The following is a 27,735-nucleotide window of genomic DNA, read 5'->3' as shown; positions in this document are numbered from 1 at the left end:
TCTCAGAAACTATACTGCAAGGAATTTCCACATTGCGCGATACATATGTCAAATATTTGTTGGAGAAAGTAACAGAATTCCGTGATCGTAACGAAAATATAATATACAATCTGCTTACAACAATGCTTTCTTTACTGACTGAGCGTATTTTTTATATAAAATTCAAAGATAGAAAGAGAAAAGCAACCAATATAATATTCTACAAGGCATACGTGTTTGTTTATTACTACGTGACTGTGTGCGATAGCGTATTCGCATACCGGCATGTGCTAATCTGCTTATTTTTCTCGCTATTCATTTTAAGAAATATATCGTAACGTGACTTTTTACTTTAGTGACCTTATAAATTCACGTTTTCTAATGTACAAGACAAACAGTTATATTTATCGACGTACTTGGAACATAATCTATCTGATGTTTAAATATTCATAACCGCGTGCAGCAGAGCTAACGATACCTATCACAAAACAATAAATTACTTTATACTGCAGATTCACAGTCCAGTCCCGCAGTCCTAAATTAGAACCAATGAGAAGGCAAGTTCTGTGGAGGCTCGACTCAAGTTGACCTCGAGTCTACATACCTACGTCGCGTGTCCGCCTTTCAAGAAAAACGTGACGGACAAACTTGTGGGGTATTGCGTCATTCCATATCAATGCCTAACTGTTTTCTCTTCTCTTCTCCCTAGCTCTCTCTTTCGCTTTCTTCTCTTTTTCTCTCCACAAACGTGCACGTGTGTATGGTCACGCAATTTCGGTATGGTATACGTCAGATTGTGTGCTTACATAAAATGTTGATAAAATAATTAATTATTTCTCAAATAATTCTATTTCACTTTATTCCTTGTTAAATCACGTATCTTTCACAGTTTAGCACGATCTAACATATCATATCACTTCGTGCTAAATATTATTGTAATCACGAAACTTTATTTTTATCAATAATATATGTAGATGTCCTTAAATAACAAGTGAGATAATTTTAACGATAAACGCCGACGATGCTAATTCCCACATAAATATAATATGGACAAAATTGAACGAAAATAGAGAATAAGTTTAGTAGTCGTTACGTAAAAATTGTAGAACCCTTATTGCCTACCATAACAGTAGTGGAACATGGTGAGGTTGTATATAAAATTGCAGATAAATTTGATATTACCGATCGATTAAGAATTTTAATGAAAAATTAAATTTGAAATATCATATTATCGTGTCGTTTAAATTCTCAAAAATCAGGTAAATTCCATATAAGAAATATACTGAAGTTGAAATAGTCAGAGGAAGAAGAAAAAATGGTGGCATAAAAGAGTAGGAGAGATTAGGCGTACATGTGTGCGTGTGTTACGTATAGTATATGTAGGTTCGTAACGATGGTAGAGGAAGAAAGAAAGACTCGCCGGAGGCAGGAGAATCAAGAAGGGATAGAGGATAGCAGCAGGGAGCAGAGAGCGCAGGGTATAGAAGAGGAAGAAAAAAGGAACACGAGAGGTGACGGCAACTGCGAGGTCATAAATATAAGCGCTGTTATACCCTTCTACCATCCGATTGGTCGAGCCTCCAGACGAGCCTCCGTAGTCGTGACGACACGTAACGCCAGGCAACGATAGAATGGACAATCGACACGGTGGCGGGTGCCCTGACAAGGAGGAAGGGGAACAAAAAAGAAAGATCCAAGACGAACCAGACGGGGATAGTAGAAACGAACAGGTTACGAACGAAGAAGAGAAGAAAGGAGCGACCTTCGAGCGTCGGATTGTGGTGATTACGTGCTAGTCGAGTCGTACCACATCGTAGTACACCCCGTTTTGTATTATGTCGTGAAATTTCCCGAATTCGTCAAAATTCTGTATAATCGTCAATAAAACCTAATACTAGCGGATTAGTCTATCTCGTTTTTTATTACAAACAATATAGAGCACTCAAGATATAACAGTACTTTAGAATAAATTCGATTGAATCGATTTTTCGCAAGAGCTCTATAGAGGTGACATAACTATTTAAAAATAATCCAAACGAATGAGCTATGAGAATCGTTAGCCCGCATGGCAGAACACTATTTTAGTCAAGAATATTTGCGTAACTCGAAGCATGGACATTGAACTCTCTTCTTTTCTTTCGATATCAACCGATAATTTTTAGCATTATTTATGATGTAACTAAATTGGAACTAAATAAGATATCGATAGATATTAAAAATAAAGTAATCACATTATCTTATAATAGATAAGGATACATGCGCGCAAAATGCACTTCGCACTTTGAAATTTCATATCGCTGTTTGCGATTGATCGATGCAGTTAGCGATGGTCTAATTTTAAAAATTCCACCCTCTAAACTTATCCAGTGACAGGTTAAATTCGATAATTTGATACCATTCGACTAGAGGCGATCAGGAAAGATTTTCTTCCTACGTACTATACACATATTTTCGTACTTTGTTCGAATTTGAAACTGACTATAATACGATCCTAAGTTCAAGCAGCTTCCACCTTTGATCAAGTAGGATGATTTTGTAGTTACGTAATTCAAATTTTAAGGCGCATAACTCAAAGAACGGTAGGGGGAAGAAAAAAAGGAAGTACTTGAAGAAGAAGAATGGAAAAAACGTAGAAAACATGGTGTATGAGAAGAGGGGATAGAGAATGAGAACAAACAATGGATAAAGGAAATAAAGAGGCTGTAGTTAATGTCTCGCTTGTTTGGTTTGGTTATTTTCCCATTCGTTGAATGGACCACTCTTGTTGGCATAATGGACAACGATTGTTTTGTTGCACCCAAAGAGACATGCAACAGTAGTGAAACGAATGATTGCATTCTCCCCAAACTACGACGCAATCTTGTCGGCTATCGTCCTTTTTGCTTTCCGCTTGACACCGGAGACACGCATCTGAAAATTAAAAAAAGAAAAAAAAGGTGATTAAGCGGTATCTATAATTTTTTTTTATTAATCACGTGTGTATTATACCTTTATGACATTGATAAAATTTAATGGAAAATTATAGATAATTCAGACGCAAACACGTAAGTAGGTATTTAATTGGATAACATACAAAGCAACGCGTACACTGTAACAGTAAAGTCGTAGAATCTATTGAATAACGAGAATATAACTTTTAGGAGGTTTTCAGCGATGAATCGTTTGTGAAAATCCAAAATATACTCTTCGTGTAAGAGAAGTTTATTCACCAACCAGCCGACGATCGACAAGTATCATCGATATCGTCTCGGTTGGCCTCTGTTGTCTCGGGTATACGAAGTACCTAAGTATGTACAAGTGTATGTGTATGCCTTGTAAAATTCCACCGCCTTATCTGATGACCGTGTATACGATGTGTGTGTGTGTGTGTTGAGAGTAATTACATACTAGGAAATCAATCTTTCAGAGAATTAGAAATAAACTTACGCGTATCATTTACGGGTATAATATTTTTAGCTGGAAAAAGTCAAAGTAAGCCGAGTCGACGATCGACGATATATGACGAACGTTGAAACGTTTACGATGGGAGTTACACGACACGACGGTTCCGAAGAAACGATAGATGGTCGATTAATCTTCGACAACGATTCTCAAGAACTACTTCTCGTTGACCCACACCGGGGGATCCTGACAAACGTATCAGTCGTGCCCCCGGGTCTTAGGCGAGCAGGGTATCGGGCCAATTAACTCTGACGAACGGGACAACGACAGGCGTTCGTGCATCAGCCACCGTGCTTAGAGGCTTCTTCTGGAGTGTTCTTTCCTTCCCTCTTATTTTCCATCTAATTTCTTATTGTCATCAACCACGTCATTCAGCACGTGACCTAACCAAACGTATCTTTTTATACAGTTGCCGGGAATTGACCCGTTTCGGGACAACAATCCAACTAACTTTACTCGTCTGCTCTTCGGTTAACCCAGATCGTCGACAATCATTGATAAACAACGGTAACTTTCCTCAAAGCGTAATTTATCGATGCAACGGAATTAAGATTAGATTCAAACTTCGACTAACGAGTAATCGTATTCGGTTGGTAACAGGAGAAAATAATTTATCGTACTCTGTTTTTAGACTCGGAAAGGTAAGGATCGGCGGATATTAACGCCGATGATATTGCTGATAGTCAACGAGCTATGCCTCTAATCTAACTGCATCCATCACTTCGATTCTCTACTAACGAGTTTCTCGAACGTTCGAAGAACGCGCCCTATCGATGATATCTTCTCGCGAGATCCGACAGCCAATAAAGACCGATCGATATTGCGTACGCCGATCGTTTAATTAATTCGTTCGGTTGATAAACGTCGTCTGGACCGTCAAAACGAACGTGAGATTAGCATTAATTAGGTATATCGAAATGTTCGAGTCAGTCATGCGGAGGATCGACGATCGAGCAACGTACATATGTACTTACATCATACGCTTGGATTTAAACGGAGAGAAACGTAGGATCGAGGAACTTCTGTCGTCAGGAGGCCTGGCCTGGCAGACGGCAGATGACGACGGGACTGCATGATATTTCAACGAGAACTATTGAATGGTGCGCGCGTGCGAATGTTCCTTCCCGATGTTCGCGTTGCGCTATTAAAACTGCGCGCTATTAATTCTAGCTTACCTTGCTACTACTTCTATGTTCGAAAACAGTTTGAAAACATCTGTATCGAATCAAAGTTCGCAACATAGATCGATGCATATTGCATGTAAACGTATCACACTTACTTGTTTTTTATTGCCGCGCCCATTCACATTTTCCTTCTATATATACGCGAAAGGAACACACCGTTTAATACGAAATACCTTTCGCCTTATCAAACGTAAACACGTTTTGACGAACGATTTCTTTTACTTCCGACTCGCCTTTTCTTTCTCTGCATATATAAATAAAGCGAATATCCGAAACGACGTTAAACATTATCAAGTTACCAACGAACCAACTTGGCTCGATTTGCGTCAGAGTGTCGCATTCGTAAATTTTTATCAATCATTGAAACTACCAGGTATTTTTCCTTCGATACAATACTAACAATTTGCTTCATCGATTAACCCCTATCGATCAATGAGTTGACCGTGTTCCGTGATGTAACGATATGCGACAATTGTCGAAGAACTCTGATCATCGGAGAAACGGAGAGAAGACAACAAATTGATCTTCGGTTGAAACGATATTTGCAACGTAGTCGTCGTTCTCCTCTAGAATTCAATATCAAAATCTAAATTCGATGCCACGCTTCAGGCGCTCTAATAAGATGACTACAGACGATTATCAGATGGCACACTAATAAGAAAAACACTAATAAGACGAAAAAATAATACTCTTTTCTCATTGGCTCCTAACTTCCTATTATCTTTGGCGCCCTCCCCTCTCTTCCAAATCGCATCGAAATTTTCCTCAATTTAATAGCGATTTTTTATATTTGGTAATTTTTTTGTCCCTAGACGATGCTAATTGCGATCAATCGCTACACGTTACGCTGCTCATTTGTATATCCACTAAGAGACACATATATGTACATACGCGTATATTAATACATTCTGCTGTGTTACACGTGCTTTATTGCCTTATGCATATGTATGTGCGTTGCTAGCAAACAACTCACGGCTAAAGATGCGATGATGCTCGACTGTTAATCGCATATTACGTTTTGATAATGCGTAGAAAAATTTATGTTTAATTGGATGTCATTTCAAATAGCGTTTTGCATACCGATGTAAAGTTCAAGTTCAGCAAATACGGCTTTGATCGCAACAACATTGATTTCATTAGGAATATTGAACGATTTTTATATCTATCGCTCTGAACGAAGATAAGATTGCTTCGTGAATTTAAATAAAGACAAAACTCAAGTGTAAAGACAGAACTTTGTAAGACCTCTACTGTCTTTTTGCTTTTTAGACGTCCTTTGCTTTCGTTTAAATGGATGTAAATTGCAGTACATGCAGGCAATATTCGACCGCTGTATTAAAATTTATCAAAGTAATTTACGATAGTAGAAGCAAAAAAAAAAAAAAAAGGGAAAAATTTTCTCGGGCAAAAATAAAACATTAGTGACGCAAACAAAACCGGTTATCCAATAGACTATTTTCTGTGTTATCGTAATTTATATACGATCGAGCGTGTGAAACATTAAAACATTGCGGATTGAATACAATCAAAATGTACGATCTCGATTATAATCTATTTTTAAAAATATAAAAGAGAATGCAGTAAGAGATGAGATTTTATACGCGTGTACGCATGGACAGGATCGAGGGCGACTGTATACGGTCGCGACCGAACGAGGTCGAACGACTGGAACCTTCCGTGAAAAGTCCGGAGGATATTGGCGTCGTAGTTTGATCATTGGAGAAACCCGACGTTCCGATTTCATTTCTTACTATTCGTGTATTCTTTGTTCCTACTGTAAGAAACCAACTATACACATGTATGCATGTGTATGTTTGCGAAATGTCCCTGAATCGTAATCATACGGGAGTATCATAGTCGGGAGTAAAACAATTGTCGGACTCGGAATCTACGGTGGAGATAGATAGGGAAGGAATCAAGCGGAAAGCGAATCCAAGTTCGACTGACTTCCGAAAAATAAACGAGATTAAATGGTGTGATATATATATATATATATATATATAGATCTAATGGTGTAACATGGCACTGCATATAAACTAAAAGGGAGTATATGTTACGTTTACAGTCGGCATCGAATTCATATGAGAAATCGCAGGATAACGCGTGGCATCGCGACTACAGCAAGCTGACGCGGCTGGACGAGGCGATGCGATTCACGGCGAGGCGAGGCGAGGTGAGGTGAGGTGAGGTAGGGCAGAGCTATGCCCAGCGAGGTACGATGAAGCGAGGTGAAGCGAGACACGATAAAGTGCGACGAGACGAAGCATGGTACGGGGTGGCGAGAGGCCAGAGACGAGGCGAAACGTAGCCGACCGATGGACAAGAAGGGTGAGAGGAAGTGCCAGGTCAGCGCGCATATCCCCCACCAGCGGCGCGCGCCCCAATGGAGGAGGCGGTGCTTACGACCACACCGGCTTCTATATAAAAGAGACAAACCCCCCGATCTGATTAGCAAAGTTCCAACACACGTAAAAGTGCATTTCACTCATATTTTGTAACATCCAAATTTACGGCAACATCACGAACAAATATACGATAATAATTTGAAAAACGGTTCGAACTACGTAAACCACGCTCTTAATCTCGAGTGACTCAGACGAGAAACGAGCGTATCGGTAAACGGAAATCGACGTTGCAGTCGGTAATTACCGGTAAAGGAAGAAAAACAGAAACGATTGAAAAGATTTGTCGTGATCGACTGTTTAATAGATCCCGCGATCATTGACACAGGGACAGAGATAAACGTGTGTGCTGCAGACGCGGCAGATGTAGCAGGAATAGCGCAAGAACGTTGGAAGCATATAGACGGATAAACGGTGGACGACACGGGACGGCACGGAACAGCATAGCACGAACAGGAGCAGCAGCACATCAGAGAGGAGGGTAGCTGTGGTGTCGCTGGTACCGCTTAGCAGTGGTGGTGGTGGGTTCGGGCTCGAACTCGAAGCTCGAGCTAGCTAAGAAATACGTTGAATCGTCCACGCGGCATCATTTAGACTTTAGTCATTTGCCGCGCAGTCTCGTAAGGGTGGTTGTGTACACACGTTGAGAGAAGAGGAAGAAGAACGTTTATTTGAAAAGTAAAGACCGCGTGACACGCATCGATCATCATTCGAATCTATACTTGCATTAAGGAAGTATCGAAGGAAGCGCGATATATGTACTCTGCTTGTATATCGCGCACGATTTCACGCACCTCGTGACAGTGTCAACGACGCACTGTAAACGCGATTTCAAGCAATCGTGAAAACGCGTGAAACGAGGAAACTCCGTTTTCGCGACAAAGCGAGTCTCGTATCGAGTCGCGAGAGAAAGATAGCAGAGGACAGAGAGAGAGAAGAAAGTCGATAGGGAGTTTCGAGAATCTGGTTGTGGGTAGAACACGGGGATTCAGGTGACGCGAACCAGTCCGACTAGCGACGCAGCACTAACACAACGAGAGCATTTTGAGGCCTGCCAACAAAATGTCCAATTCCCAGAGGAGACAGATGATGCAGCCATGGCCTCTGTGCCTTGTGTCTTTTTCAAAAACGAAGGTAAGATATGTACGTACGTTATCTCTCACGTAACGCGGTTTCGGCCGATCGCAATCGACGTATATTTCGTTCGTTCTCCGCCGGCTCGTTTTCGCCTAACCATGTCACCAATTCGTGTTCCCTCGTTCATTTTCGGTGCCTTCTTTCTCTCTTCCTCCCGTGTCTGTTTCCACAATTCCGCACTCTCACCGCTTTGCTCTTTCTTCCCCTCCCGTGCTTCTGGAAAGTTCCACTGTACGTGCCACCGCCACCGCCACCGCCGCCGCCGACGTCGCTAGGCCCGGTCGCCCGGTATACTCTGTGGCCGGCGCCTCTGCCGTCACATCACGTCACCACCTATCGTCACTCTTTGCAATTTTTCATCATATATCTTTCTTCTCATTCACTGCTTATATCGTCTTAATCTCATTTCAAATTATCCTCCTTAGCCGCCTTTCTCTTCCTCTTCCTCTTCCTCTTCCGCTTCCTCTTTCACTTTCAATCGTTTCAGTTGCCGTTCTCCCATGCCCTTGTACTTCTCGCACGCTGATCGATACCTCCGGTATACATACGTTTTATTTGAACGCACGTGAAACTCTACGATCCTTTTAACCAGGACTGCACACGCACTCGAATCTTTGAGTTTCCATTTTGCTCCTCTCTTACTTGCTGCCTTCACCCTCTCACTTTTCTGTCTCTCTGTTTTACCTTTCTTGGCTATCCCCTCTCTTATGGAAAATGTTGAAATTTTACCCTACATCACCAGTAGTCTGTTTCGTTGCTTTTCTATTCAGTCAGTCATGCATCCCTTTGTTCGTACCGAAATTTCTTCGTTCTATATTTAAAAAGGGACGATCGCATGCATCGATGTCGGCGGAGGTTGCCGGGTGTATCGTATGTCGAAGGCTACACGCAAAGCGAACGATACTTGAACATTCGTGGTACATACCGACTGTGACGTTCGGTGTTGTTCATCGCGTTAACGTTCATGTGTTCGTGCGCGTTCATGTTATATGTATTTTTGATTTTTTTTTTATGTTATATGTTGGTATTTCTTTGAGTTTTCGAATCTCGGCAGCGCTTGGTACGTGACCGCCACCGTCCAAAAATATCGATCGTCGAGTTAAAACCGCGCGTCTATATTATTACGATTCAGTTAAATACGTATCGCGTAGAAGCATTTGATTTTGGTAAACGCAAGCGACAATCGTAACGTTTTGTTCGTTGATCAACGAGGTAGCTAATTTCGGTCACTCACGAACCTCTACGCCTCTGCATCATTATCGGTTAAATGGTGTTCGCGCCTGTTTCATTGAATAAACGAGATTGCGTCGTCGCGACAGTAAGAGGACCTTTAAACGCTGTTGCTGTTAGTCATCGTTACCGCTCTAACCATTTGTGTTCGTATTGATATTCGTAATTCGTAATTCGTAATTATTGAAACGCGAAATATATATATAATATCGAAGTTTGAATTTTAGGACATGTCGTCCACCAGAATCGTCGATCGGCGTGTGCCGATCAAAAGATGACAAATTTTGTAATACAAGAAACATATTTTTCAATAAATGGTATTTTTTAATCGTTAACAATAGTTTCTAAGTGTTTTCGGACCCGCTTCTTCCATACCATTCACACTCGAACGTTTAATCATCGAATACATACTACATTCATTGTTTTTGTTAAATCGAAATTTGTTCTACTTTGTATGTACTGCCGCCTTATTTTCTCTTTTCGTCGTATATTTTATTTCGAAATGTTTTATTGAAGATTCCATTTAAAAAGTCTCAGACCGCGTCAGCCGAACCACGTATCCGCGATAAATATCGCACGTAAAAGAAACCAATTGTTTTGGAAATGAAATGCGTACACGTACTTACGTACAGGGTGTAAAAAAAAAAAGTAAGTTTCAAAAACAGCGTAATCGATAGCGCAATTGTGCGCCTTTGAGTCAACGGAAATTTGTAAAAAGAAAATGTTTGTATCGAAGATTTGTAAAAAAAAAAGCAATTTGACCTTGACCTTAAAAGCCAAGGTTAAATTCTTTTTTAGCGCAGCATATTTTCCTCCTTATCGTCAGGATCGAAAGCCTCAAAGAAACTATCGATCGCGATTCAGCTGTTCTCTCGGAAAGAAATTTTAAAAGTTTCGATAATTCTCAACCTCTTCGGTGCGACGGCGTTTTGTCCGGCACGTAGTCACTTGACGGCCGCGAACAAGAGCGATTGCGTAGCGCTGGAAAAGATTGAACTTATTGAATTCACAATGTGCCATAATTGCGAATATGTTGCACGTTTTATCGGTGTAGGTAAATAAACGAGGCCAATAATGCGCTTGCCAAAAATTCCTGCCCATACGTCGATGGTGGAACGTCCTTGATTAGATTTTTCAATCATTGCATGGGAATTTCTACGAGCCCAGCTCCTGACACTTTGCTCATTGAACATGTTACTACTAGAACAGCTACATTCATTTGCGAACGACGCACGTTCCAGAGAAGCGTGGTTCGCGTTGCAATTTCGGAGCTGGTCAATAAGCTAATAAGATGGTCAATTTCTTGGACGAGTTCGGATTACACGTAGAGAATGTCGTTCGGAATGCTCTGTCAAAACGTAGCTCTGCCCCGTCGCTTGTAACAATGGCTACAACAAGTAAAAGTATTACCGCGAGAGAATTTGAAATCGTAAGTTTCGAGTTTTTTAACTCTACCACACGAAATTGGAGTATCGAGTGTCACGCCTGCAAGAGACGCAGCCTGCCGCTAGGATAAAAAAGCGAAATTCTATGCCGTACCCGGGAGGTTAAGACGCTGCAGTATTCTTGATTATCAAATTGTTAATTGTAGCCGCTGAAAATCACGTTTCCTTCGAACCTCATCCACGCGCGAACGTCTCCGTTATTTCTCGCTAATTTTTCGAAAAATGACATTTTGCGAGTTAGTCTATAGTTTCCAGCTACTTCGTCAATCGCACGCTAATTACTTTCTCATTGTAAATGTAAACACATTGTGAATAAAGTCAAATCTGGGATGAAATATAATTTCCGGACAGGAAAATTTTTGATCTCAACGTGCCTTCTCGATGGTATTGGTTAGGTCGCTAAAGCCGAAAATGAGGTTCATTTTTCACGGAAATGAGAACGGTTTTGACAATTCGGTCTTACGAACATTCGGTCGACGAAAGTCTTAAATCCGCGCAAGATCGTGATCGTACAGAGCGGTTAGCGGTAAGCGGTGCAATCAGTGTCGGAACAACCAATGCCACTGTTCCAAATGCCTATTTTACCACTTACCGCTTACAGCTTTCTGTATGATCACGGCTTAACCGGTCGTCGTGAGACGGCCGAAAAATAAACGATCGAGCCAAACCTAATGCAATACTCGTGACTCAAATGCATACAGAGTAAGCATCATACAGCAGGTTAAGAGCACCAAAAATTAAAAAAGGTACGGTCAAAATCCATGAGCGAGATACACATCGACAGGTTGACCTAAATTTTTTAAGTCTTATTTCCATGAAAAACGAGCCTCGTCATCGGCCTCGGCAACCTCAAAGTCATTTAAAAGTCAAATATTTTCTAATCCGAATAAAAGACCAGAGCCGAAGACGCTTTAGGAATTACCGAAGCTTTAACAATTTTTTTCGAGAGAACGGTCGAGTCGCGACCCATAGTTCCTCCGAGACTTTGATCCTTATTGATGAATAGAATACGATGCGATAAGAAAGGCTTAACTCAGAATTCCAAGATCAAGATCAATTTTACACGGACTTTTTTTTTTACGAATCTCCATCGACCCGAAGGTGTAGAGTTACGTTATAGTGGTTTTTACACTTACTTTTTTTACACCCTGTACAAATACGCACGCGCACGCTGTCAAACCGTATGGATCTTATTCCTTTACCGATCGTACGTTGATAGAGTAAACGATGTGCATTCATAGTTCGAAAGATGAATCTTCTCACCATCGTACGTTCTTCGTCACTGTGTTTCCATTAAGGGCACTGTTTAATACATACGTACGTTTGTAACCACGCGTTTTACTCGAAGCATTTCTTTCCATTGTCACGCTAATTGTCAAAATCAACATTGGTTGTTGGTGCAACGGGGGTTCATCGCTCTTTCATTTTTCGATACCACGAATATCGACGCTCGACGCAATACGATTGTAACGAAGAATAAAACGCAACGAAAAGATAACGCAGAAGGAAAGTCGGGATTCGATTAGAAGCGTGTTGGCTATTGAAAATCCGCGAAATTTTACGGAACGGGAGTTGTAGCAACGCGAGATCACATATGTCGGTGTTTGTCGTAAGAAAAGCTGCTACGCTTCGAAAATGGAATAGCATAATTCGTGTTTATTATACATTGTATCGCGTCGCGTTCGACGACGATGTTGTACTGTCGCGAATCGCCGAGAAACGGGGAAGAAATGAGGGGAAGTAGGTAAGACGCCATACGGCTTAGATACATAGGTACGTAGCAACATCAAAAGAGTCGTATATCGTAGACACTGACAGGCTAGATATCAAAGATTACTAACTATTATCTAATGCTCCCCGCTATACCGCTTTCCGTAGCATAATATATTTCGGCCAGCAAGATGTGGATATTGCAGTCGACTTATCTCTACGTTAATTGTCACGGACGCAGCGCTAAAATGCTTCGTCAGCCACGAGTGTCTACGCCGCTGGTACGTCACACTATGTATTGCTCTAAGTCAACCGCACCTTCATTTCGAAATCTGCATATAAAGAACATGTGCGTAGCTTCTCCCGTCGATCTCCTCCACATGGAGATTCATTCGAAACATCATGCAAGATTCGTCGCGTCGAGAGGATCCAGTCGATCGAGCGATGTACGGATAGAACACGATCGAGTCATAGAGCGCGGAATTGCTGAGTGAAAGCGCAGAGTATGCCATATCGTAGATGTATGGTCCGACAATCTCTCTTACTTTTTTTGCTTCTGCTCGTTTACACGCTCGCATACATAAACGCAAAAGTAACCCTTGATATTCGATATCCTTGAACGTCGCCACTTTTTGTTTCTTTCTTTTCCATCCTTTCGCATTCTACTTTTCCGTTTGTTGTGAAAAATGCATACGATGTGTTTGCGTTCTATGCCCTTCGTCGAGTCATAGTTACAATACGAGAGGGATTCGAACGGTCTTTACATTTTTCCTTAAAATGTCACCGAAGCGGACCTCGTGTAAAAAGAATTTTGCAACGATTCTAGCTACACATGCATCTTATCTTTGTTAGACTAAACTAACGCGGACTACGTATCGTCGATAGAAATATCAATTTTCTTTCTAGAAATACATTCCGCTATAAACGTACGAGCTTCGGTGGCATATAACCGAATCGATAAACTTGAACATTATATATAATGTATCATAAGCGAATCGAGATCTGCGTGTACAATGTACATCCATGCAGATTCCGATTCACGCGGTATTTGTACGTATCGTTAAAACGTGCGCACAAACGCCAGCATTCAACGTCAATTCACGGTCGGGCCAAGATCACTGGGATTAGACCGATGCGCGCGCATTCACACGTATTCCGCATATCGATGAAATCCCTTCCTGTGTCTTCGACATATATATATATATATATACTACATTCATATGTAAACGAAACACGTGACAAATTGATTTTCATGAGCAACTTACACAACTTAAACTATGTAATACCACAACGATGCTACGAATATCGTGAATTTCATATTTTCCTACCGATAGTAAATACGACAGAGGCGTAACATCGAGTTAAGAGATTCGATTTCGATTCGAATGTATTTTGACCACGCATGTTACATTTGGATTTGAAATCAGTGCGCCTTTGTACGAAGATGCTGCAAAGTATCTGCTTCTCTTCTCTGTATACTCTTTTCCCTTGTTTTATCGGCTGCATTTGCTGCTCTCGTTTTCTACGTTCCCGTTCCACGCAAGCACATGTCGCGTTAATTTCATTTTCTTTTTACGAAACGATAGCCACGTCTTTCTTCGGCAATGTTCGGAAGAAACGAAAATAGTATCGCCGTACGATTTAGACTACGCAAATGGAACTATGAAAGTACGTGCTTGTTGCACGGGCCTACGCGTGTTTCCAAAACAGAATAGCAAATGTAATATCGACCGTGCTTAATGGAAGTTTACGTAATTCTGTTCGAGCGGTATGTTTGAAGTCGACGATGTAACGGACGTTTTTTTCTGTCTTTTTTTTTCAAAAGCACGACTGGAATCGATGAATTTATTGCATTTCATTAGCATTTACGCTCGTTATTTCGCAATACGTTCTATCACGCGACTTTGACGTATCAAAAACGTCGACGAGGCCGAAATATAAATATTTGCGATATTTTAACGTACGTATGTACACGGAAGAGAGACAACGTTGGAGAGTTAAAGATCTATGAACGCAGCCGGATGAAAATAACGTATCTATGAAAATGGTTGATTTTTTCGAAAAGATTGACACAGGATGAATTTTTCACGATTTTGTAGCAGTAAGATCGAAAAATTTCGCGAAACGCCTAACGAAAAATGTCAAGAGCAAACGAGAGTTACTCGAAAGATAATACTGGCGATGGTCCGTGATGCGAATACAGCGATCGCAGGGTACGCGCCGCACCATTTTCGCAACTCCAATTCGTTTCTCGTCCGTCGGTTAACGGTGCTTAACGTTCACGTTAGATAGCGCCACGAGAATCTGGCGATATCGAACCTATATATGTACATAGCGGGCGACCTCGGGCGCACGCTCGCGCCCGCGTTTTTTTAAACGTTTTTTAGTTGGAGTGGTTCGGTTCACGAACCGCTGTGTCACGATCGTAAAGGTCGAAGATCGTTTATACGGTGTACATAGTGCGAGAACTATGTAGCAAAAAGGCGCGTTCATTGTTCTTTTTATATTTATTTAGCACTACGAAGGACAATGAGCGGCAAGTTGGTACAAGTCGCGAATACGTCGTGTCCGTATCGAGGACGATCGGCTATTGAGTCCAAAGGAGAAACGATAGCACAAATGAAAACAATGAAATCATCGTTTCTTAAATGCGAGCAACGAGACTATAATGGACTATCGGCCAGCTGATCCAGCACGACGAGTTCAATTTGATAAGGGAATTAGAGAAAAAATAGATTTCCGGCAATTGGAAATCAAATTAGCAAGAGAAGTAATAGTCTTCGGACGATAGAGACGCGAAAGACGAACAAGAAGGAAAACGAGCGCGTCGCGTTGGGACGAAAGGGGTTGAGAAATGATAAATAAATGTACCGGGTATAAAGGCCAGGGCCAAAGGGAGATAGATAGTCGTTGAAAGCGGAAAATATTTTGTTTTATAATTATAGGAAATATGGAATATCGATCGTGGAAAATGCTATATAACACTCGCATAAAAACAATCGGTATTATTCGAATAGAATGCGAAAACGATATATTTGCAAGTCTAGATCACTCGGGAAATCGACGTACGTACGTTTTCAATTTTGTACGAATGTCGATAAGCAGTCATTGTGAGATTGTAACGGGTCTGTGATATACGCGTTGCTTGCCGTCAGATAGGATTTTCGGAGAATTTGGAAAATTCGGAGAAATCGGTGAATCGATCGGAATACAGTTCGAGATAAATAGAATCGGCATACGTGTCAAGATGCGTCGCAGTCACAAACACGACTTTCGCGAAAGTAAAGAGCTCATGATTCGATCGTGAACATAGGGTTCAACATAGGTCATCGATAAACAAGAGTAAAAGTCATCTAATGGTAGAGAAAGAAATCACGCTGTTTCTCGTTCTTCGTCGTTTTTCGTCATTGGTTCGTTACGATAATCGTTACACGCATCCTACTCTTTCTCTCGTTACATGTTGTTTCTCTCTATACGACTCCCGATAAACGAAACTAGTATAAATACTCCAACTTGAAAATTCCATCATCCCCTTGATGTATGCAGTCGATCGTTCCACGGCGAACACTGAATTCGCGTAGCTCTCTGCTGTTCGTTGACTAAACGCGTATCGGTTTTTTCGATCGGAATTTTTTTTTTTTTTTTATATCTTTATACTCTCCGATAAATTTTGTTACACCGGTTCGAATAAAAGAAAATTTGCCACGAAAAGCGTATACGGGAAAGCGGTGCACGTCCCTACCAGGAGAAAGAAGAAAGAAGAAGGACCGATCGACCAAGCAAGTAAGTTCGATTTTCGTTCGGTTCGGTCGAATAAACGCTGATTCGGTTTTCCATCGAAAATCGAATCGCCTTTATTATTTATCGGTGATTCGCCTTTGCTTGGTTCTGCCTCGGGCTATCGACCGAAAAAGCTCGTATCTGCGTATGGCGCGATGATACGCGAACGCGAGATCGAACGAAATAAAACGGAAGGGAAAGAAACAGAAGAGAAGAGAAGAAACGCGAAAGCGAAGGAAACGAAAAATTGACAATGGAAAATTTATCTGTTTACAGGAACACAACGTTTTACCAAAATATTACACGAGGGTGCCTCCGGTTACGAGATCGGTCACCAACGATTCGGGTATCAACCTAGATTGTTCGTCCAACACGACGATCGCGACGAACGCGAGTCCGTTCAACAGCCAGACAGCCTTGATCGCGGAGAAAAAGGTGATTCTTTCCGGCAACAGTGTCACCGCCTCCAGCAACCACTACTATGCGCAGAACTTGAGGAACAATCATCAGAAGACCCTGAGCGGGTCTCATATGTACGATCCCCTCGACAAGGGTATCGATCACGATTACAAACAACTCGATCCATTGTTGGTCGGTGAACCCCCGTATACGGGGATCGAGCTCGCAAAGCCAAGCATGAGTTCTCAAAATGTCAAACCGACCAAAGACTCGGACACCGTTATGCGTACGCAGTTCCAGAAGGAACCGAAACCATCCATCATGCGTTTTGCCAATCAGGTAATTCGTCCTCTTTGTTTTATTAATCTTTTCGTTGCTTTTGGCACAAAGTCGTACACAGTGGTCAGGATTTTAGACGCGTTGCGACGAGTACCGCGAACAATATATCGCAAAGGTCGTGTTCGCGTAATCCTCGAGTCGGGAGGGAAGACGATTATCGAGGAACCGGTTACCGTTTACAGCTGAAACACGTGGACCATTCGCAAATCCGTTTTCCACGTCGTACGAGTTTCGACGAGAAGATAGTTACGTGCCGCGAGAAAACGACAGAGGCCACGTTCTTTTCTACTCGCGTACGAGTTTCAAGGATAACTCGAGGAAGCATCCTTGATCCATTTTCCTTCCGACTCGCCTCGAGTCTCTTAGAATCCGGACTCGTCCGCCACGCGAGTCTTACGATCGAATACGCGCGAATATACAAATATCACGATCGAGGAAGGTTTCGCGATTTCAAAAGAATCTTGCACGACCGTTGCACGAGGCGGCATCGCGATAGCGGTGCAGGATCCCGAAGCTTCTCGCCCTCGACGCTTTTCCTTCTCACGCGAATCGAATGCCATGCGTGCCTTCTCCGCCCTGTCAGTCATTCGATCTAAACTCGAGGGCATCGTGATCTTTGTGCTTACGACATCTACGTTACGTATGCGTGCGCATATATACATGTGCGTGTATATATATGTATATTCGGAAATTATATTTGTGTTGCGCAAACGGGATAAATATCGTGAACAACACGATATTACGAAAGTACACGAAACGAACGCGATGCTGCTCGATTCGAAAAAAAAAAAAAAAGAAAAGAAAATGGGCATCCGGTATCCGAAAAGCTGGCGGTTCTTCGTACGTACGTGGAGCGTTGAACGTGGAGCGCGGAACTCGCAATTAAAGCATCGCTAACGAGATTATATTTTACTCGTCATCACGCCACGCTCTTTTTATTCGTGGCACGCGTCCGACTCGAATTAAACTATGTACATAGTAATCTAAAGCAAACTAAATCGGTCCGAGAGAACACACAGAGAAAAAGACGACACGAGTCGCGTCTATGAATTGGAAGATGTGGGTGTACGTATAGACGGATGGGAAAGGATGCAAAAGCAAACGGGACAGGTGTAAAAATGAGGAAAGGGGAAGGAATTGCGCATTGATCTCGCGCGTGTTTCGTGATCTCTCTATCGAAAGAGGCAATTGCGGAAAACAAAAGGCGAATGCATGCATCGCATGCGTGCATGCACGTTTGTACCCAACTACGGTGACCTTGCACGCTTCTGATAATAACTAACGACTTAATTTCCTTCCACGTATGTACATCGCTGACGTACGCTCGAGACGTTTGCGCATCGTATTAAACAATTAATAGTGCAAAATTGCAAACAAGAGAGAAGCGAGGCGTGTAGCCGATCAACGGTTATCGCGAATTTCACGTTCGATCTTAGACGTTATCGAACGAACGTCAAATTGCAACGAAACTTTTCGATACTGTCGAGATCGGACGAGCATCGTTATGCTCGATGCGTACGAACGATGCTGTGGAATCGCACCGCGTCGTTCGATCACACCGTTTTGTCTCGCTCGCGATCACAGAAACGCTTTTGCATCCATCTTCCATCGACATAGTCGACGGCGTAGCGTATCTCGGTTTACGGAGATCGTTTGCCGCCGATCGCGCGTCGATGCAACGACCAAGGGGACGGAATGGAACGAACTGGAACGAAACACGGTAGCTCGTACTTGCACGCGGGAGAGAAAAAGAAGAGCGATGCGTTGTGCTCCGACAAAGAAGATTACGCAACGCGAAAGAAGGTCGCGAGTAACAAGATCGGCCGGTCGCAACAACGACGCGGTTCCGTCGCGAGATTCCGAGGCAAGGCTCTCTTTTTAAATAAGCACTCGTTCGATCGCGGCCAACGTATTCGAAGAAAACGAAACGGCCAGCGGCTAAAGGGGGATAACTGGACCGGCCGTTTGTCGCGATCGACACCTTCGTTTCGTCTCTTTCTTTTCCTTCTTTTTCTCTTTTCTTCTGCCTCTATTCGACGATCTCTCGAAATTAGTCCCACGTGCCGGGATCCAGTAACGTGCACGAAGGAATGGCACGAGTTACGCTCACGCATAGAACCCCGCGTACGCGAAAGCGGCGCGCACACATACGACCGTAGGTACGTATAATCGTCCGATTCGCGGACGGATGGATCCTCGCAATGACAAGGGAAGGGATAGTCGCGGCCCCCCAGCATCGTTTCCCTATATAAACAGGGAACCACCCGTCGGTCCACGAGTACCAATAGCGTGTAATTGATATACGGGAACAACGTCAACGTTAACGACAGCTCCGACCGCATCGTATTGACGACGACAACGATACCGACATCGTCAACCTTGACGACAAAAAAAAAAATATCAATTGCACCAACGACAGCAACATTGGCAGCGACAACGCCAGCGAGAAGAGAAGAGCAAGTAGAAAGAGAAGAAGAAAAAAAGTAGAGGAAGGAGCAAACGAGGAATAGCAAGAACGATAACAACAACAGGACCAGAGAGAGACGATATTTCGTACGAGGACGCGAAACCGACAATAGTGACGGCAAATCTCGCCAATGCGACGCGCCGACAGTTAAATGGTCGAAAGGACACGATCCGATACGGTGTAATAATAAAATTAAATCGACGTTGATCGGCAGGCGCGGATCGCGAGCGTGTTGGAACAGTTTGTCCGGCATCCTACGATTCGAAAGGAAAATCGAGCGGTTAACGTCTAGGCGAGAACGATCGTAGGGATCGTGACGCTTTGGCAGGACATTTCCGTGAAATTTTTCGTCCGACCTTGTCTCCGTATCATTCTCGATCATGAAGATTCTTATGCGAGCTGATACCCATGTGAACATCGAATTACCGGGCAACGCGCCAGTCGCTAAATGCACCTTCACTCAGGTATCCACATAACGACATTGTGTACTTTATATAGAAATGTCTGAACGATGTTATCAACGATCTTACGCGTGCGTGCGTCCCTCGTCTTCCGTTGTTTCGTTCGTTCGTCGTTTATTCCTACGCGTATAACCACTGCTCGACCTTTCGTATCGAGTATCGGTCGAGATTTTACCGGATCTCGCTCGACCGATATTATCTCGTAAACATCGCGCTGTTACAACCAGTAGCTTATTTTGTAGCTGATGAAACTAACCACGAGTCGTTACCACGTGATTCTACGAGTCACTTGGATCGGGCCACGCTCTGCGATAATTTCTTTCCACCGTATTAATCGATGTTTTAATTGAAATGTTTTCAGGTGTTGGCTGCCTTGTCGGTGTCCATGTGTTCCATGGTGGTAGGTTACTCGAGCTCTTACACCTCCCCGGGTTTGGTTTCGATGCGGGACAACGCGACGGCTACGTTCGAAGTAACGAAAGAAACGGTAAGTAGGAAAACGTAGGACGAAAGTTTTTCCGTTACGTTCCGAGATGTAAAAGCGATGTTGCGCAAGGGTGCGAACCGAGCGAGAAACCAAGGGACCGAAGGGACGACCGTCTCTCTCGTGGACGAAATTGTTTTTAAACAAACGTGCCTCGCGAGGAGATCGCGCAATCTCGAGTGTTTCGATGAAACGAGAAACCGTACGTAACGAAGACGTTATCCGAATTCTCCTCTTATCCGAAGACCGAGCCAAGGTCGAGCGATCGTTACCGAGGCACGTTTGTTTTCGAACGTATTTCGATTATGCTTCCGTCGTCGTTCTCGATTACGCGAACCACTGATTTATCGTTTCATCGCGAATTTCTTTTCAATCGACGCGTAACTAGGTAAAACGATCGCGTTTCGCAAAGATGCGTTACGCGAAAAAGATCGTTTCGCGTCGGTCGTTCGAAAGAGGGCGACGATCCTGAGACGGCGACAATGGATAACAACGACGCGAGGAGAGATACACACACATACATATGTATGTGTGTGTGTATATATACATATATATATACACCATCGATATCGAGAAAGGGTCAATAAATGATTGAGCGTTTAACCCATCGAGTGCGTCAATGCGACGTAGAATCAACGATTCGACGCGTTTCCCATACGACCCCGTGTCGCGTTTCGTTCGTTCGACAACCATCGACGCGCCTTGTCCAGCCTCGATTGGCGGGACACGCGATTGGTTCTTTGTTGATCGATGCCGGCACGCCGCTAAGTCGCTCTACGTTGCTAGTTGCTACGTCGCTACCTCCCGGTAGTCGTTACGTTGTTACGCCATGCGACTTTTGCCGTGATTTACCACAACCTTCGATCGGTCGATGATGCGCCTGGAGGTTTAATAGCGCGCGTGAATAAACGCCATGTAAATGCTTCCGGGTTCCTCAATGTCCCGTCTCTCGACGATCGCCGTCGTACGCAGATCAAGGTCTACGCTGGCGCGATAACGTTCCTTAAACAATTTCTTCGTTCCTTCCTTCCTTCCTTCCTTCCGTATTTCCTTTACACCCCGAACTTGTTTATATTCGAAGGTCGACGAGCGAGCTTGAATAGGATAACAAGACCGCTCTCGCGCCTACGACAAGATCGGGAAGCCAAGATCGAGAAACGATCGTTATGCGAGGTTCTTGTTTCAGGGCATGTGGATAGGATCAATCATGCCGTTGAGCGCGCTTTTCGGAGGCATGATCGGTGGACCAAGCATCGAATACCTTGGTAGAAGAAACACTATTCTGGCCACCGCGTTACCCTTCATCGCAGGTACGGCTGCGTTCCCGTTCCAATTCTCCAACGGACGATACGTTTCGACGACGATCGTTCAGATCGCGACGATCCCCTGCGTCGTTAACGTCTCGACTAATCGATCGATATCGTTTCAGCCTGGCTACTAATCTCCCTGGCAGCGAACGTTGCCATGGTGCTCGCCGGTCGTGCTCTATGTGGGTTCTGCGTTGGTATCGCGTCGCTTTCGCTACCGGTGTATCTTGGTGAAACGATACAAGCCGAGGTGCGTGGTACCCTCGGTCTCTTACCAACTGCTTTTGGTAATACAGGTGAGCAGCTTCTCCATTCCGGTTATCGAGATATTCAAGTATCGATATTGCGATGGAAATTCAACCGACTTTGTTTGCCTTTTGATTTCTTCAGGAATTTTAGTCTGCTTCATAGCCGGCATGTATCTAGATTGGAGAAACCTCGCGTTACTCGGCGCTGCTTTACCGATACCGTTCATGATTCTGATGTTCGTGATTCCCGAGACTCCTAGATGGTATATCTCCAAGGGAAAGACAAAAAGGGCGCGAAAATCGCTGCAATGGCTGCGAGGCAAAGGCACCGACATTACCGACGAACTGTCCTCCGTTCAAAAGTTACACACCGAGAGCGAACGTAACGTTTCGCAGGGTGCATTCATGCAACTGTTCAAGAAAAATCATTTGAAGCCACTTTTCATCTCGCTTGGCCTAATGTTTTTCCAACAATTTTCGGGAATCAACGCTGTTATATTTTATACCGTTCAAATTTTTAGGGTAAGTATCTGCTCTTATTCGCGCGAAGACTAATAAGAAACGGAACAAAATGTACATATATATATATACAAAGTAAGCGAAAATTAACCTTCGGATTATTGCGATTGTATTTTTCAGGACGCTGGAAGTAGCATCGACGAGAACATCTCTACCATCGTTGTAGGTATCGTAAACTTCATTTCAACGTTCGTTGCGGCATCCGTTATAGACAGACTAGGCAGAAAAATGTTGCTGTACATAAGCGCTATATCGATGTGTCTAACTCTATTCACATTCGGTACGTTCTTCTACGTGAAGGCGACAGGAGTGGACGTGACGGCGTTCGGTTGGATACCGTTAATGAGTCTGATCGTTTACGTAATCGGCTTCTCTCTGGGATTTGGCCCGATTCCATGGCTGATGATGGGCGAGATTTTGCCGGTTAAGATACGCGGCTCGGCAGCTAGCGTAGCAACGGCCTTCAACTGGAGTTGCACGTTCATCGTAACGAAGACGTACGAAGACATTGTTTCGGTGATCGGACCGTACGGCACTTTCTGGATGTTCGGTACGATCGTTCTAGTTGGTTTCGTCTTCGTAATCGTCAGCGTGCCAGAAACGCGAGGTAGATCTCTCGAGGAAATCGAGAAAAGATTCACCGGACCGGTGAGAAGAATGAGTGCGGTCGCTAACATGAAGCCTATGCCTATGGCTTGTTAATTGTTCCTCTCTCGTTCGCTCTCAACGTCGGTAGTTAGCCAATCAGTCCCCGTTCGACTAACGTGACGATGATCGCGACGTCGGCACTAACTCGCGCGTGTTTCGCTTCGTTATGAAACGAACGAATCCTATAGGTATAGTTCCTTCGGTCTGTCGGTAAGAACGAGCGAAGGGCACGTGTCTAGAGAGAACCGTCTTCCGGATCGATTCTCTCCTTTTTCAACGATCGATTTTCAACTTTTTTTTAGATTCGTACGCGGCTGCTCTCTGCTTCGTTCACTTTCGTTTATCCGATCGTCTCTTTATTCCGGCCACTTTTCAAACGACCTTACACGTAAAACCGTTCGCTCCGACAACACCAATTTTTTATTTCTTTCTAAACCTAACCTCAAATACTCTTTGTTGTCGGGAAACTATTTCCTTTGCGTCTAGCTTGCTGGAAAGGTGCGAGCAGATGGCAGCCGAAGAAAGCAACAGGATAAACGCGCGAAAAGAGGAAAAGACACAAAGAGGAAAGACGAAGGAAGTTTTAGAGAGCGGAAGTTTCGATAGATCAGCTTGTTGTTTGTATGTACTTACGAAAAACGCTTGCTTGACGCAAGACCGGCTGATAGTTTAACGACATAATCGCGAACGCAAGCTCAACTCGAGAGAACGATCCGTTGACTAGACGTCATACGTAACCGTTATTTTTCTTATTTCAAATACTTTACAGGGTCTACCTCAAATTAGTACTTTTACTAAAGGTATACGAGTAGGTTAACGACAAGGATGAATTATTTAATTAGTACACGTGTGTATAGATTCGAGTACACCGATATGTTGTACTTAAGAAAATGCGTATAAACAACGTCGAAAAGGGAAAAACGAACGTTTCTTCCTTCTGTATCACCGCGACAATAAAATGTTTACGCGACGGTCGTAGAGGTAATTCTTGTGCATTTCTATCGATATCGACCGTCGCGTTTGTACATATGTATGTAGTTACCGATTTGCGTCAATGAACAATTGCGTCATCTATCAACGAACTAAATCGTATCATTCAGATATAAGTTAAGAAATAGAGGTAAAATAATACGCGTTTATTTTTTCATCGTTGAAATTGATGTAACTCACGAAAGAAACGTATCGCGCACAATGGCGCACGACATATCGCATTTCTTGCGTACACATGTATATACTGAATGCATGTATATACTTTGAGAATCGGTTCCTCGTTATACAACGATATATATTTGTAACGCGATTTTTACACAGTATGCGCTTTTAATTCTTCATTTTTATTCCTAGTTTCCGATAATATGTACCGAGATCTGTTTCAATTCAATCGAATCTCGTTTGTACTTAAGCGTCGCGCGTCCTGTCCTATCCCGTGTCCCGGTCCAACTCGTTTCACCTCACACTATACTCCTTTCCTCCTTCACGCCTTATTTTTCTTCCATTCTTTTTTTCTCAATGCGTGGATGTGTATGCACATCGTTCTCGATGTCGTGCGGTTAAACTGCCTTTATTCTCGCATCGTCATTCCGAATCTCACCACAGGGACAAGACGAGAAAACGTTACGAAACATTCCTATCTCGTATACTTTCACGTACGATCTAGATCTATCGCGTCACGAGAAATACGTGTTCCCTCGGGAAAGGCTTTGTTTCGTACGCCCTAGCCCATTCTTTTTCCTTCTACTTTTACCTTTTTATTCTCGTTTCTATTTACCCAATTAACATTTCTATCGCGTGCCGCTTAGGCGTAGGGTGCTTGCCAAATTTTGAAAAAAAAATATCGCTCGAAGATTTATAACTTTACTACTATTATTTCCATTCGCGTTAAATTGACATGTACATTTCTAAGTTATTAAAATATAACGTTTGACAAAATACTCTTTACTTCTCTTCTCTTGCTTTATCCGTTTCATTGTTCTTCCTATTTCAGGCGACTTTTTATCCCCGCCCCTGTCGATTCTATCGTCTTGCTTTTCGCGTGAGGTAACACCATACGTTATTTCACATATACGCGATATATATTTGCTCATCGGGACAAATTTGATCGTCGAATAAGGACACGAAAAGAAACGCAAAGAGGCTAACAACGGCAAGATCGATGTGTTCGTAGGTATGTTCGTCGAATAGGTATAGTTCAATATCGTTTCGATCTTTTGTCGTAAACGGAGAGCAAAACGAGTCTCCGAGAAACGCCTTAATCTATGGACTATATGCATTTGAATGCTAACTTACCCATTACTTGAACTCGGCATATCGCGCAAGTGTCACATTCTACGTCCCAGCTCCACATAGCCACGGCGTTCCATTTTTTTAAGATAAACAGTTTATCCGGTTTTAAATTGTCGTTTTCAGCGCGATCTCCTAAATCTTGCTCCGTCTCGGCCATTTCGACTTTTTAGGTTAGAAGCGACGAGGCGACGCGAACTCTCTCAATGATTCAAACATCCGTCTCCGATCAAAATCTTCGAAGAGATCCCACACCTGTGACGCACACCCTGCGTTTATTCAACTTTGTCACGCGCGTTCGAACGATATCAACGACACCGTTGTCGATTTTGGTATTGGTATACCGTGAATCAAATACGAGCGGTGTTCTTCCTTCGAACGCGCGTTTTCGATAATGTAGATCGTGCGCAATCGGTAACAAACGGTTCTATGCCCCTTAATCATACAGCTGTATACGCATACAGTCGTGAGAAGGACGAACGCGTAGTGCCATCTGGCGACGAAACGATCATGTTCATCTCCTTAAATTCCGTTGTTGTACGAACGATGTCGCGTTCGATTCGATATCTATGTATGTATGTATGTATCTATGTATGTTATCTATGTAGTAGAATATATACGGACGAACCAAACGTTTGTAAGGTTAGATAATCCAATCGCAAAACGGTTCTTTAATCAAGAAATTTTCAATTCAGCATGTGAATCGTGATTCAACGGTAACGAGATTTCTTTTAACAATACTAATTTAATCGCGGCACAGTTGTAAATACGATTCGATCGACGATTATTCGACAATTACTTATTCGTTGAATTCGATCTTACGAAGAGAGATGGTAGTGCATAACCTATGAAACGTCATTTTTCCAGATGCTTTGCGTAAAATATGCCAAGAAATCTAGTGCTACGATCCTGTTTAACGTATTTTCAAAGAGTCGTTACTCTCGACGCAGCGATAAAAGCACCGATTCGTACAAAATCGTCCAGGCAAATAGTGAAAACTTAAGTGGTAATTGTAATCGTTTCTTTGCCACGATAGCTCAACAACAAAAATCCTTTTCTTATAGTCGTTCTCGATGTGTTTCCAGATGTGGATGGTGCTGTACTTGGAATAAATTCCAATTGGGAGCTTTTAACACCAAGGGGATTCAGATTTTATTTACCAGGAAGCATCGGTCCCGGCTGGTCGGATGTAACCACGACCATTCAGGTCAGGACGCAATTGGTCGACCTGCATCCCAACAAGCAGATCTTGGTAGATGCTCCGAAAAAGAAATCTGCTCGATCATTGAGTCGTTCGAAAATGAGCAATCAGCATCCAGAGCTTCACTATGTAGCGCAGGAATGCCCTTTGTTGCTAAGAAAAGGTATAGAGGAGCTATTTCCTGGATGTTTAGACGTCGGTTCTCCCCAGCTTACTATCGTTACCGTCAGTCAGTCCATTAACCCGAAGGTTATGAAATGGAACAAAGAAACAGAAACTGAGAAGCTAGCTAAATACGTAAGTATGTACGACTTTATTAAATTCTACCGAAAAGTATCCTTGTCTACATATTTAAAGAGTAGCCGGTATAAACCAGGCAGCGTATCGTCAGTACGATCCGTACAAATTGTTTCTTTCTTTATCTACAGTTTGTGCTAGCTGCTTCAGATATTTGTGCAAAATTGAGAAGAATGGGTTATTGGGCAGACTTCATCAATCCATTTAGCGGACAACCACATTTGAATCTACAGAAAAATAGTACTCTTTACAAAACGGACGAGCGATTCCGTTGCTTAGGATTTAAAATTTTACATAGGAGCAATTGTAAGGTCATTTTTTGCGATAATAACGCGAAAAATTTTTTGGGTAAGTAATTGTAAGCGTATGCTTTATTTTCAATTATATATCACTCGATCGCTTATCGAAGATTTTATCGACGTCGCGCGGTTGTACGATTCAATCGACAATACGGTCACAGATACCGTTCTGTACGTTGCAGGAAATTTCTACACCACAGCTCCCGCGAGTACAGAATTTTTAAGAGAGATTCTACACGAGTGCGAACTTGTAAATGTTAACGAAGCTTGATAAATGTAGAGCGAAAGGAGAAGGAGAAGAAAGAGCGTCGATATATATATATATACATATATATATATACAAAATACGTTTTACGAGTGTTGTTATTTTGCTATTTTTCATCATTCAAATGATATTTAATTTTTGAGTTGGGATGTATTGTATAATTCTAAAAAGAAATTTCATGCGATATAATCATACGTAAAATGCTTGTTTTCT

General features: G+C 42.7%; 3 protein-coding genes across 6 annotated transcripts; 2 read left to right on the top strand and 1 right to left on the bottom strand.

Annotated features, from left to right (window-relative positions):
* Window positions 1–821: 821 nt before the first annotated feature.
* On the bottom strand, window positions 822–25,865 carry LOC132910978 (RING-box protein 2). Its single transcript, XM_060967212.1, has 2 exons — window positions 25,467–25,865; window positions 822–2,889 (listed from the first exon to the last, which is right to left on the bottom strand). Exons 1-2 carry the CDS (start codon window positions 25,618–25,620, stop codon window positions 2,711–2,713), a joined length of 333 nt encoding a protein of 110 aa, XP_060823195.1. The 5' UTR covers window positions 25,621–25,865; the 3' UTR covers window positions 822–2,710.
* On the top strand, window positions 7,858–25,111 carry LOC132910975 (facilitated trehalose transporter Tret1-like). Of its 4 annotated transcripts, XM_060967205.1 has the most exons (8): window positions 7,858–8,140; window positions 12,770–12,809; window positions 16,585–17,046; window positions 20,336–20,461; window positions 21,645–21,768; window positions 21,888–22,061; window positions 22,156–22,535; window positions 22,653–25,111. In XM_060967205.1, the coding sequence occupies exons 2-8, from the start codon at window positions 12,777–12,779 to the stop codon at window positions 23,232–23,234; spliced, it is 1,881 nt and encodes a 626-aa protein (XP_060823188.1). In that variant the 5' UTR covers window positions 7,858–8,140; window positions 12,770–12,776; the 3' UTR covers window positions 23,235–25,111. The 4 variants fall into 4 exon arrangements, with proteins under 4 accessions (XP_060823188.1, XP_060823187.1, XP_060823186.1 ...); XM_060967204.1 differs by lacking the exon at window positions 12,770–12,809; XM_060967203.1 differs by lacking the exon at window positions 7,858–8,140 and having other exon boundaries at window positions 12,705–12,809.
* Window positions 25,866–26,055: 190 nt separating the features above from the next.
* Window positions 26,056–27,723, top strand: LOC132910958 (cobalamin trafficking protein CblD). Its single transcript, XM_060967183.1, has 5 exons — window positions 26,056–26,176; window positions 26,328–26,466; window positions 26,546–26,958; window positions 27,090–27,306; window positions 27,440–27,723. Exons 2-5 carry the CDS (start codon window positions 26,328–26,330, stop codon window positions 27,526–27,528), a joined length of 858 nt encoding a protein of 285 aa, XP_060823166.1. The 5' UTR covers window positions 26,056–26,176; the 3' UTR covers window positions 27,529–27,723.
* The last annotated feature ends 12 nt before the right edge of the window (window positions 27,724–27,735 follow it).

Source organism: Bombus pascuorum, chromosome 9 (assembly GCF_905332965.1).
Source record: "Bombus pascuorum chromosome 9, iyBomPasc1.1, whole genome shotgun sequence".
NCBI lineage: Eukaryota > Metazoa > Arthropoda > Insecta > Hymenoptera > Apidae > Bombus > Bombus pascuorum.
This window is presented reverse-complemented; position numbering and strand designations above follow the sequence as displayed.

What these genes read in the sequence shown, in the direction of transcription:
- LOC132910978 (XM_060967212.1), bottom strand. Translation starts at nt 25,620, where the DNA reads ATGGCCGAGACGGAGCAAGATTTAGGAGATCGCGCTGAAAACGACAAT. An exon ending in ATGCCGAGTTCAAGTAATGG is followed by an intron (nt 2,890 to 25,466) that starts GTAAGTTAGCAT and finishes TTTAATTTTCAG; the next exon opens with ATGCGTGTCTCCGGTGTCAA.
- LOC132910975 (XM_060967203.1), top strand. Translation starts at nt 12,720, where the DNA reads ATGTGGATATTGCAGTCGACTTATCTCTACGTTAATTGTCACGGACGC. An exon ending in AACTGCTTTTGGTAATACAG is followed by an intron (nt 22,062 to 22,155) that starts GTGAGCAGCTTC and finishes TGATTTCTTCAG; the next exon opens with GAATTTTAGTCTGCTTCATA. An exon ending in ATACCGTTCAAATTTTTAGG is followed by an intron (nt 22,536 to 22,652) that starts GTAAGTATCTGC and finishes TGTATTTTTCAG; the next exon opens with GACGCTGGAAGTAGCATCGA.
- LOC132910958 (XM_060967183.1), top strand. Translation starts at nt 26,328, where the DNA reads ATGCTTTGCGTAAAATATGCCAAGAAATCTAGTGCTACGATCCTGTTT. An exon ending in AAATAGTGAAAACTTAAGTG is followed by an intron (nt 26,467 to 26,545) that starts GTAATTGTAATC and finishes ATGTGTTTCCAG; the next exon opens with ATGTGGATGGTGCTGTACTT. An exon ending in CTGAGAAGCTAGCTAAATAC is followed by an intron (nt 26,959 to 27,089) that starts GTAAGTATGTAC and finishes CTTTATCTACAG; the next exon opens with TTTGTGCTAGCTGCTTCAGA.